The 12,797-nt window shown below is 39.2% G+C and overlaps 1 protein-coding gene across 2 annotated transcripts in view; it reads right to left on the bottom strand.

The window, feature by feature from the left end:
• Positions 1–12,797, bottom strand: part of Trim24 (tripartite motif containing 24) — a 105,118-nt gene that overhangs the window by 56,814 nt on the left and 35,507 nt on the right. For both annotated transcript variants that reach the window (XM_008823478.2, XM_008823477.3), the window contains exon 2: positions 5,282–5,400. In XM_008823478.2, the coding sequence (XP_008821700.1) occupies positions 5,282–5,400 (119 nt within the window). The remainder of the gene's footprint in view (positions 1–5,281; positions 5,401–12,797) is intronic.

The raw sequence follows: 12,797 nt of genomic DNA, 5'->3' as shown, positions 1-12,797 counted from the left end.
GGGAAAGGGAGGAAGGGAGGAAGGAAGGAAAAAAGAAAAAGTGGAAAGTATTCCTGCATAAAATAAACTATAAAGGTTTCTTGTGCTTCAGATGAAAGTGACAGAAGTGAAAATGAGCGAAGATTAGAAGATTTTGAAAGTAAACTGGGGCTAGTGAGATGGCTCATCAGCTAAGAGCACTCACTGTTCTTGCAGAGGACCCAGGTTCTGTTCCCAGCACCCATGTAGTGACTAACAACTGTCAGTAACACCAGTTTCAGGGGATCTGACACCCTCTTTTGGTCTTTGTGGGCATTGCACAACACAGGTGCACTTACATACATTCAGGCAATATATTCATATACACAAAAAATGAAAGTTTTAGAAAGCAAAACAGGTTTGCAGGGTGCACTGGGTACAAGAGGTGAAGAGTCAGTGGATATAGTTCTAGCTTGTGTAACTGTGTAGACAGTGGTGACATTCTTTAAGTATCTGCAATTGGAAAGAAATCTTTTCCCTTCATTCAGAATTTTCCAATTTCCAAATACCTGGATACTTCTATGAACCCAAACGCTGGACTTTTCTCAGGGCTTAGCTTCAACTTCCCTAAAACTGTTTGATGCTACTGATATCTGCTTGCTAGTTCTAGCAACCATTTGGATTCCTCCTGTCTGCCAATTGCTTCACTTTCTTAACACTACTCTGAATCCCATCTACCACTCTTCCTCTGATCTGTATGTGTTTGTTAGATCCGAGGATTGATCTCCTTAACTTCAACTGTCATCTGTGTAAGTATGTCACCTAAAATCTAATCTCCACAGGAGGATACAAAAAGGAACAAGAAATGTCTAATATGCACTGCTCAGGACAGACCTCTGGTACATGAAGCAAAATTTTAGATGAAAAATAGGAACAGGAAGTGGTGGTACATATCTGTATTCACAGGAGGAAGGCAGGAGGACTGTGAGTTCAAAGCCAGCCTGGGATGCATGGCAAGACCTAACTTCAAAATTCCAAAACGGTGAAACAGGAAGAGTATGTTAAATGCCATTGCCTATTTAAGAATAATGGGACAAAGTGGGATGAGTTATTTACAAGTCATGTATAATACTATAAACAGCAACTAGAGAGATGGTGAAGAACAGGTATTGCTACTGTTCAAGTTTTGTTCCCAGCAGCTTACAACCACCCATAACTCCAGCCCCAGAAGGTCTTATGCCCTCTTCTGGCCTATGGGAACCTGCAGATACACATGCATAAACCAGAGAGACAACATACACAATTTTTTTTTTTTTAAAGCCAGAGTTTACCTACATAGCCTAGCCCTAGCTGGCCTGGACGTTGCTTTGTAGACCAAACTCACCTCGATTCATATAGATCCACCTGCCTCTGCCTCTGCCTCCTGAGTGCTGGGACTACAGATGTGCATGACCATACCTAGTTTTAGGGGGTGCTGAGGCTCTAACTCAGGGTTTCCTACATGCGAGGCAAGCACTCTACCAATGGAGTAGGCTACCTTCCCAGTCCCCCTCTCCACATCCACTTATTCTGTAAGCCATATTTATGCTTCCCACAAAAGCTCACTTTCAAGTTTAACAATGGGTCTTACTGGGGGGAAGTTCTCTACTAGAGAGGAGCCTTAATCCTTGCTCCACACGGTGCTGGCTCGGTCCAGTAGCAGCAGTTCCTTCCTAAAGAAACAGTCCTAGTTTGCAGTTTTTCCAATCTTGCAGAACCAGCTTTATTGCAACCCACTTTCGATATTATCAGTGCCAGGCTTCAAAGATCTGGGTCCTAACCTAAACACCACTGAAACTGTGCCGTCTTCTTCAGATGTTTGGGTTTAAGTTTCCCAAGGCCCATCTTTTAACGTAATTGCATTATTTCTTGTGCCTGTGTGCACATATGGACACGGCGTGGATACACAGATGTCACAGAATGTGTGTGATAGTCACAGGACAACTTCCAGGAGTCAGCTTTCTCCTCCCAGCATGTAGATTCCAGGGACCTAAGTCAGATCGTCAGGCTTAGTGGCAATTGTCTGTACTGCTGAGCCATATCACCAGCCCTAACTTAAAAAAAAAAATTATTATTATTATTATTATTATTATTGGTCTTTTTGAGACAGGGTCTCCCTGTAGCCCCAGCTGTCCTGGAACTCACTATGTAGACCAGGCTGGCCTTCAACTCACAGAGATCTGCCTGCCTCTGCCTCCCGAGTGCTGGGATTAAAGGTGTACGCCACCATGCCCGGCTGTAAATATTATTTTTATGTGTCTGAGTATATCCCCTGCATGCATATAGGTGTACTCATATCATGCAATGCCCATAGAGGTCAGAAGAGGGTGTCAGATCCCCCTGGAACTGGAGTTACAGACTGTTGTTACTGCCATGTGAGTGATGGAAACCAAACCCGGTTTTTCTGCAAGAGCAGCCAGTGCTCTTAACCACTAAGCCATCTTTCTAGCCCCAGTTCTAATTTTTTTTTTTTTTCGAGGCAGGGTCTCCCTGTAGCCCCCAGCTAGCCCAGAACTCACTTTGTAGACCAGGCTGGCCTCAATTTCACAGAGATACACCTGCCTCTGACTCCCCAGTGCTGGGATTAAAGGTGTGTCACTGCCACCCAACCCGCCATAACTTTTTTTGTGGGAGACAGGGTCTCCCTATAGCCTCAGCTGCCCTGGAACTCACAGAAATTCTCCTGCTTCTGCCTCCCAAGTGCTGGGATTAAAAGCATGCACCACCACACCCAGCCTTGCCATAACTTTTTAAATAATGTAACTTATTTTGTTTTGGTTTCCTCAGATGTCTAAAAATGTTGCCAACCCTGATATTTTAATAATTATCTTTGTGTTTTTTCTTCAGAAAACAACTATATCTAGCTAATAGTTTTTAATTTATTTATTCATTTATTTGATTTATTTTATATGTATGAGTGCTTTCCTTGTGTAAGTGCACTGTAATGTGCAATGCCCACAGAAGTCAGAAGGCAGTCTCAGATCTCCTGACTCTGGAGTTCCAGATGTTTGTTAGTCATTATGTAGGCGTTAGTACCACCAAACCCAGCTTGGTTCTCTGCCTGGGTAGTCAAGGTTCTTAAAAACTGAGCCACTGGGCTGAAGAGATGGCTCAGCGGTTAAGAACATTGGTTGTTCTTGCAGAAGACCTGGGTTTGAATCACATCACCCACATAGCAGCTAACTGTCTGTAACTCCAGTTGTAGGGGATCCGATAGCCTCTTCTGTCCTCTGCAGGCACTGCATGACATGGGTGCACTTACCTACATGCAGGCAACACACACATACACATAAAGTAAAAATAATAAATTTTTAAAAATTAAATTAAAAACTGAGCCATCTCTCCAGCCCCCTAATTAATACTTCCTGATTTAAAGAATTAAAATGGTTCTTTACTGCAACCAATACTAATAAAAGATACCCTATAATATATTTATTTTTTTCTGGAGAAAATGATTATCGTCAATGTGATTAGGAACTAAGATTACTAATACAAAGGGCTGCTCAGACAGCTCAGTAGATAAAGGTCTAAGTTATCCTCTGATCTCTATAACATGCAAATACATGCACACACAAAAATGTAGTCAAAAACCATTTTTAAAGACTTCTAGATCATATTCCTAAAATGCTTAGAAAAATGGCCAAATCATACTGTAATCTCCAAAATTCAATTTTTTAAAAATCCCTCATGCTGGCAAATGAGTCCAGGGTCTCACACATACTAAATACTGGCTGTTGTTGCACAAGACCCAGGTTTGAATCCCAACACTTACATGGCAGCTAATAACTGTCCAGAACCCAGTTCCAGGAGATCCAATGCCCTCTTCTGTCCTTCATGGGCACTGCATGACACAGGTGCACTTACACATGTGTAGGCATAACACTCATACACATAAAAATAAAAGTTTTTTTTAAAAAAGCTGATACCACAAGTTTCATAGTTTATCCCCTAAAGCAAGTTCAATCTGAGCTTTAGGAAGAAATGTGGATACTTTTGAAACAACAAAAATAATTTTAATTAATATCATCTATGTTCATTTATAGAGAGAACTCTAAATTCCTGTTGTTAACCCAGGAAACAAAGAGGTTAAAAATAAACAGCAAAGAAAACTAGTCACGCGTACAAAAAAATAAATTCCTGATAAAGTTAATTTTTTCTAACCAGACTTAAGTTTCTTCCTAGATCTTTTGTTCCAAACTAAAGGAACTGTCTAGAGAAATCAATGAATCTGGATTCAAATGTTGATAAGTTTACTGTACTTGAAACATGCCACAGAATTCATCTCATCATGGCTAACCCACCAAAGATTCCTAGGGATCAGGTGTCCAGCTTAGGTTTAGGAGTAGCAAAGAAAAGATATCACTGGACCTCTAAATTGAGCACCTTGGACAGTACTACTAAAAAGAGCTTTCCCAGTAATACCAAACATACATGATTTTCTTAAAACTGTAGACCACTGGGTGGGTAGATGGCTATGCGTGTGAAGTCGCTTGCTTCCCAACCCAACAGTGTGCACGCCTGCTGACCTGAATTCAATCCCCAGAATATACATATGGAAGAAAATCGACTCCACAGGATTGTTCTCTATTTTAACATCTAGCCCCCAAGCATGCATGTGAGCACATATAACAATTAAAAAAAAAAATCAACAAATCTTACTGATCAAAGATATAATGTACTTCATATGTACAACTATACAGTTTATAAATAGAAAAATAAAAAGAAAACCGAAGTAATAGTTTTATAAGTCCTAGTAAATCAGTACAAAGGAATGAAATACTGTGATGCTTTTCTCTAGAGTATGGAAATACAAGAAATACAATGCTTTATTCTTTTTTGGAAGAGTTTATTTTTATTTTATGTGTATGAATGTTTTACCTATATATATGTAAGTGTACCACATGTGTACCTGGTGCCCATAGAAGCCAGAAGAGGGCACTGGATTCCTTGAATTGGAGTTAAAGTGTTGGTCACCCTGTAGGTCCTGTGCACCAAACCCAGGTCCTCTGAAAGAGCAAGCAGTAAGTACTTGTAACTACTGAGTCATATTTACAACTCCAAAAGGGGTTTATTTTGAGACAGGGTCTCATTGTATAGCCCTGACTGGGCTAGAACTCTCTATGTAGATCAGGCTGGTCGCAAAGAGATTTGCCTGCCTCTGCCTCCATTCACCATTGTTCATATACTTAAAATACTACATAAATTTGCAGATTAATGATCTAAAGTTTGGATTTATATATAGAACCCTCCAGCATTTGTTGCTTCTTGAAATGTATATACTTACCTGATTAGACTTTTCTACTGTACTGCTGGGAACCTCAGTAGTGTCCTTCACAAAAAAGTTATCTATGATATGTCTCTCTGCACATTCTTGACTGCACACTGGGCATCGAATGACTCCAACTGAGAAAGACAAAATTGAATTTGAAGTTTTAATGTTTTATAAAAATATACTAGAACTACAGAAACACATCTCACTTTAAACTGTAATTGGATGGGGCTTATATTTATTTCACTATGTTTACTCTTTAGGTCTGCTTTCTAAATTCGTAAGGAATTTGGGTGTGTATTATATTCATCATATATAAAAATAACAAACTATATTAAATGTTGCATAAATCCTTCTGATTTTAACTGACACCTTCAATGGCTTCTATTTATACTGATTAACAACTTCCCTAGCACTGATTTTCAAACAGAAGTGGTTTGTGCGCTTTGTGTTTGAGATAAGTCATCATTATACCCAATGGCACATTTCTAATGTATAAGAAACTATGATTCTCTCCAAGCCTATGAGATTTCTGGAAGAGGACACTCAACTGTTGAAAATCTCCACAAGCTATTCAGAAACACCATTCAGCTAGACATGGTGGCACATGCCTGTGATCCCAGCACTGGGAAGGCAGACGCAGAGATATCCCTGTGAGTTCAAGGTCAGCCTGGTCTACATAGCAAATTCCAGGACAGCTAGGGCTATATAATGAGGTGTATTGAACAGGAAAAAAAAAAAAAAAAAGAAAAAGGAAACATTAGGAAACATTATTCTGTGATTCCCTTGAACAGATGTAAATAGTATTTCTTGGGGGTGGGATAGGGTTTTATTTACAGATACATACAATGAATTAATCTGATAGAAACTTGATGGAAACTCCAGTAAGGTTCTCAGATACTCATGGCTTGAATATGAAGTGTTCCCTACAGGCTGAGCTGGGAGGACTATTTTTGGAAGTTTTGGAAATTTTAGGCGGTTAAGGCCTAGTTAGAAGAAATAGGTCACTGGAAACACGCCTTGAAGGTTCTATCTGGTCCCCAGACCATTCTCTCTAGGCTTTTTGTCCACATGAGGTTCACAGCTTCCTTCACCCAATGCTCCCATTGCCATGGTACTCTACCTCAGTATGGGCCCATAATCAACAGAACACAAGATCTTTGAAACCATGAGCATAAACGAATGATCCTTCCCCTCAAGTTATTTCTATCTCTTATTTTGTCATAGGAATTGAGAAAAATAACATATATGTTTAAAACAAAATGTCCAAGAGCAAGACAAAGCAGTGCAAAGACCAATTTTATCTGTATACATTCAAACAACAAAAAGTTCAATTTACAAACATCTGAAGGGCGTGGTGGCTCACGCCTGTACTCCCAGCACTTGGGGGACAGAGGCAGGCTGATCTCTGAGAGTTCAAGGGCAACCTGGTCTACATAATGAGTTCCAGGTGAGCTGGGGATACAGGGAGACCCTGTTTCAAAAAGACAAAAAACAAAACTAAACAAAACAAATATCCATCTGAGGCCTCACATGGTCTCACTCTAGGTCTACCCTCAACAATTTATTACAACAAATAAAAATTAAAAATCCATTTTATAATAGCAAAAAATATTAAGTACTTAATAAACTTGACAAATATGAAATGTAATTGTTGAAAAAACTTATATTGTAAACCATTTTTTTAAAAAGCTAAATATTAAAACATGTCTATGATGGTGAAGATGCTAATTCTCCCTAAGCATAGACAGTCAGTGTAATTTGGAATTTTATTAGAATTTGGTGAGTTGGGAGGACATGTCTACTAGATAATGAGACTTAAATCAAAACAGAACTAAATATGCATACCAGAAATAGACATAGATATGGATAACTGACTGGTGTGGCATTAGAAATTAGTAAGTAAATAGATGAACTCTTCAGGCTGCTGAAATAGCTAGCTAGATATCCATTCAGGATGAGGATATAATTAGATTCCTATTTTATCTGATGCAACAAAGAAATAAGTAGAGTGAGGACTTGAAAATTGGACTAACAACCTTTAATCCCAGAACTCTGGAGGTAGAGACAGGTGGATCTTTAAACTTAAGGCTAATCTGGTCTACATAGCAATTTTGAAGCCAGTCAGAGGCCTCAAAGTAGGACCCTCTATCTGTCTCTGTCTCTTATTCTCTCTCTCTCACACACACAATTAGGCTGGTGAGATGGCTCAGTGGGTAAAAAGGTACCTGCCACCAAGTCTGATGACCTGAGTTCAATCCCTGGGAACTATATAGTGGAAGGAGAAAACCGACTCCTGAAACTTGTCTTCTGACTTCCCTATGTATGCTGTGGCACAGGCATTACCCTGCTCCTCTGCATCCCCAAATAAATGAAAATATAAATGAAAATGTTTGCTACAGTTTGGATACTGAATGACCCCCAAAAGGATCACATATTAAACAACTGATCCCCAAAGTAGTCCAACCAGGAAGTGGTGAGACTTTTATATGGCAGGGCCTATTGGGAGGTCGTTGGGAGCATGTCCTTGAAGACTGTACAATCCTAACTTCTTCCTCTTTGTTCCCACTTGAAGAGTAAGGTTTGTTCTGCCACATATTCCCACAATAATTATGCTTTGGTGACAGGTGCAAGGCAATGGGGTCAACCCACCAAACCTACAAAACCGTGAGCCATAGTATCAGTCAATCAATCACCCTCCATTCCTCCCCCGCGCCCCCCGACTCCTTTCACTGTTTAGCACCAGTATGATGGTAATTCACAGCCTTCCTACCTCAGCCTCCTGAGTGCTGGAGTAAAAGTGTGCTTACCACCCTCAGCAATATTTTCTCTTTGTAAGTTGATAATCTCAGGTAGTTTTTATAGTACTAGAAACCTAACACTATGTTCACAAAGAGAGAGAATATTTATGACCTCAGAGTAGAAATAAACTTCTTAAGCAACAAACAGTAAGCAAAAGGAAAAATTGATATATTGTTTAGTTTCAGAAATACAATGAGAGGGGGTTGGAGAGATGGCTCAGTGGTTAAGAACACTGGTTATTCTTGCAGAAGACCCAGGTTCGAATCCCAGCACCCACATGGCAGCTAACAACTGTCCGTAACTCCAGTTCCAGGGGATCCAACAGCCTCTTCTGTCCTCCGTGGGCATTGCACAACACGGGTGCACTTACCTACATGCAGGCAATATATGCATACACATGAAATAAAAATAATAAATAAAATATTTTAAAAAATACAATGAGAGGCTAGAGAGATGGCTTAGTGATTAAGATCACTGACTGCTCTTGTAGAGGATCCAGGTTTGGTTCCCAGCACCCACATGGTATCTAACAATTGTGTAGAACTCCTCCAGGGGATCTGACACCCTTTTCTAGCCTAAGAGGGCTGTGCGCAACTTACATACAGGGAGGCCAAATATTCATATACATAAATAAAAACCAAAAGATTACTGTGTTGAAACTCAAAAGGGAAAGGCCCTAAAAATATGCTCAATACAAATTTGCCAAAATTTAACATTTAGTGTTTTTACAGATGATATTCACAGATTTTACAGAAAACAACAACAACAAAAAAAAACAAAGGGGCTGGAGAGATGGCTCAGTGGCTAAGAACACTGGCTATTCTTGCAGAAGACCTGAGTTTGATCCAGCACCCATGTGGTGGCTAACAACTGTTTGCAACTCCAGTTCCAGGTGATATGATGCCCTTCTCTGATCTCTGTCGCATTGCATGATGGTATACTTACATACATGTAGACAATATACTCAAAACACATAAAATAAAAATTAAAAAATAAAAATAAAGAACAGCCAAACAGTCATTCCATGAAAAAGAGGGGGAAAAACTCCTGAAAGGACAAGACCTAAAAACCATTAGGGTTTTTTCATTTTCTTTTTAAAGCCTCATTTATTTCAAAATGAATGCTTATGAAACCAGCAACTCATCCCAGAAATAGTAACGGGAAAAAATTATTTTCTGTTTCTCTGCCCAAAGAAAAGAGGAGAGGGGCAGTCTTACCATATAGAAAACTTTTAAGCAATAACCACTCTCTTTCAGCCAAATATCACAGAATGGGGATTTTTTTTTTTTAAAGTACCCTTTTCCTACTAGCAAAGGCAAAGTGGCAAGCCAAGAATTCCAAGCTAGCTGAAATGAGGTACCTACTGACCCTGTGTTGGGTGGTGCTAGGATGTTCCAGAAGACCTAAGATCAGTGAATTCTCTGTGCTGTCCATAGTGATTGGCTAAGAAAAGTGAGCAATAATGAAGTACTTTTCCATCACAGATTAGCTGGAGGCTAGGTAACAATCAGGACTTTTTATTGTCACCTGCCACACCATTCTCCTGCCATTATGTGCCCACTCCTTGGAGGTGTTAGTGCAGAACATGTAAGAAATGCTCATGTTCCTCCCAGAAATGGAGGTATTGGATACCTAATGGAAACACAGTTCTACCCTCTCAAATCAGAAGGACCTAGAAGTTTAAAACTCTTATTTCTGAACATACATTTATATAAAATGTAATATATTGGTTCAACCAATGAGTTAAATTGAACTGATTTAGTTCACAGACAGTTAATGGTTGCAGCAGATGTGTGTGTTGGGGGGTGTCACAAGGCCCTGCCCCTCGCTGAGGCATTAACAGTTGCTGGGAAAGAGACATTTCCTTCAGTGGTGTAGCCATTGGTAAATTGCCTGAGCTCTGTATGAATAACCCCAATTTAACTCACTGGTTCCCAAAGCTAGCTTGAGCAAAATTGTACTTTGTTTCTGTCATGCTCTGAGGTGAGGATACATTTGCCTATCTCCTTAGAAAAGTTCACAAAACATGAATTACTCCTGAAAAAAAGTGGCAAGAATCACCATACTCAATTTTTTCAAATGTATACAGATATAGTAAGAGACAGAATGGGGGCTGGGAGGATAGGCATGGACCTGAATGGAATAGACTAGAAAACCAAGAAAGACACCCAGGTAAGTAAACCAAACTAAACTCATTTTTTACAGAGAAGGGAAAGCAATCCAGTGGAAGGTTAAGTCTTTTCGATGAGTATTCATAGACAAAAAATTGAATCTTGAAGCTGGAGAGATGGTTCAGCAAGGTAAAAGCACTTCTTGCTCTTACAGAGGATACAAATTCAATTCCTAGCACTCACATGGCTGCTCACAACAATCTGTAACTCCAGTTCCAGGGGATGTGATGCCATCTTCTGGCCTCCACAGGCACCAGGCACAGCAGGCACTCACATATACATATAAAAATAAAAAATTTCAAATGAAAAAAATTAAGATTTTTAAATGTCATTCATAAAAAAGGAATACTGATGAACCCAACTCCACCAAAATAAAAACTATTGCTCTGCCAAAGATTCTGGGACGATAGACACACACTGGAACAAAGTATTTTCAAGCTCATATTTGACAAAGGACCCATAGTTACTGCGGTAATGAGTTCTACAATACAGACATATCTGAACAAATGACTTTTATTCAACCTTGCATGCCAGGCATGGTGGCTCACACTTTTAATCCCAGTACTCAGGAGATAGGCAGACAGGTTACTATGAGATCAAGGGCAGCCTGGTCTATATAGTGAGATCTAGGCCAATTGGGACTACATAGTGAGATTCTGTCTCAAAGAAGCCAAAAAAAAAAAAAAAAATCTTTCTTTGTTTATAGACAAGCTCACTAAGCCCTGAGTTCCTCTTGTGATCTAAACAAAGCTCATGATCCTTCCTTGCTTTTGACCCAGAACAATGTAAGAATGTGTGCGTGCATGTGTTCGTGTATGTGCGTGCCTATGTGTTGCACATCAAGCAAGTGCTTTGTGCTTATTTCATTAAAAGCAGTGAGATAATTATCCTATTTGTGTTGTAAACAATAGAAATTGGATTGTTTATATACTGTCAATGGTTATATAAAATGGTAGCCATTGTGGAATAGTTTTTTTTTGTCATTTTGAGATAGGGTCTTCCTATAGTCCCAGCTGGTCTGGAACTTACTATGTAGACCAGGCTGGCCTTGAACTCACAGAGATCCACCTGCCTCTGCCTTCAAAGTGCTGGGATTAAAGTCATGAACCACCATATCCGTTGTGGAATAGCCACTTATAATTCCAGTTCCAGGGAATTCAATACCCTCTTCTGGCCTCTGCAGGCACTCATATACATGCTTGAAAAACACTCATACACATGAAATATATAATAGTAAATATTTTAAAACTAAACACAAAAGACTGTGGAGATCAGTGGTAGATGCTTGTCTAACATACTCAAGATCCTGAGCTCAATTTTCAACATCATACATACACAAAAATATACCTAAACATTTATCATATAATTCAGCAAATTTACAACTAGGCATCTCAGAAAAGTATACTTCAAATCTGTATATAAAATTGGAAATAAGTTAATGGAAAAGAAGAAAATAAGTTAATGGTTAATCAAACCACAGTGTATCCATACTACAGAATATTAGGTGACAAAAAATTTGAAAAAATAGCAAATGGGATCAACCATTTCAAGAAGTCAATTATGAATCATTTTATAGATTCTCAAAATGACAAGATTTCACAGCACATAACTCTGGATGACTTTAATCTATTTCTGGCCTCCTGTTACTGATACATGGCCCAGAGTAAACTAATTCTCTCTTTTTCCTTTCTCTACTCACCCAACCCCCCATTCTTCCTTTTTCCTTCTTTTTTTTTAAACAACAGGGTCTCACGTGTTCCAGGCTCCCCTTGGAATCACTATGTGGCTAAGAATGACCCTAAACTTCTTCCTGCCTTCACCTCCCAAATATGGGGGTAACAGGTATGTGCCACCATGACCATTTTTAAGAGACAGTTGCTATTTTGCAATGACAGTTGTTACATAAATCTATGTGACAAAATGGCATACAACTACAGGCACTATCATACTAATGTCAATTTCCTGGTTTTGATCTTGTATTATGGTTATGAAATGCATAATCAGTATGCAGACCATGGTTCTGCAACTTCTCCAAGGTTTATAATTGTTTCAACAAGAAAACTTTAAAAAATAAACTCAAACTTTTACTTATTTTACTTTATAGGCATGAATGTATCTTAACAATCCAGATGAGGAAACAGATCAGAGAACATAATTAACTTGACTGATCAGGGCCACACATTAGAGGCAAGAGCTGAATCTATACCCTAAATCCAAAAAGCACATGCCATGTCCATACAAACTGTGTTAGATAACCAGATTAAAAGATCACATAATTACAACTGACAAGACATTAGTTCACAAATTGGAATAGGACTCCATTTAAAAAATATTATTTTTATTGACTGTGTATGAGTCTTATGACTGCATGTGGGTGAGTGCTCTAATGTCATGCAGTGCCCAAGGAGGACAGGAGAGGGCGTCGAATTCCCTGGAACTGGAGTTACAGGCGGTTGTTAGTCACCATGTGGGGTCTGCAAGAACAACCAGGGTTCTTAACTGCTGAGCCATCTCTCCAGCCCCCAGACCTCCATTTTGTGTATGGTCATGAATTTTAC

This window comes from Nannospalax galili, unplaced genomic scaffold, assembly GCF_000622305.1.
Source record: "Nannospalax galili isolate Female #2095 unplaced genomic scaffold, S.galili_v1.0 scaffold307, whole genome shotgun sequence".
NCBI lineage: Eukaryota > Metazoa > Chordata > Mammalia > Rodentia > Spalacidae > Nannospalax > Nannospalax galili.
The sequence above is the reverse complement of the archived record's forward strand: the minus strand, read 5'-3'. Positions and strand labels throughout refer to the sequence as shown.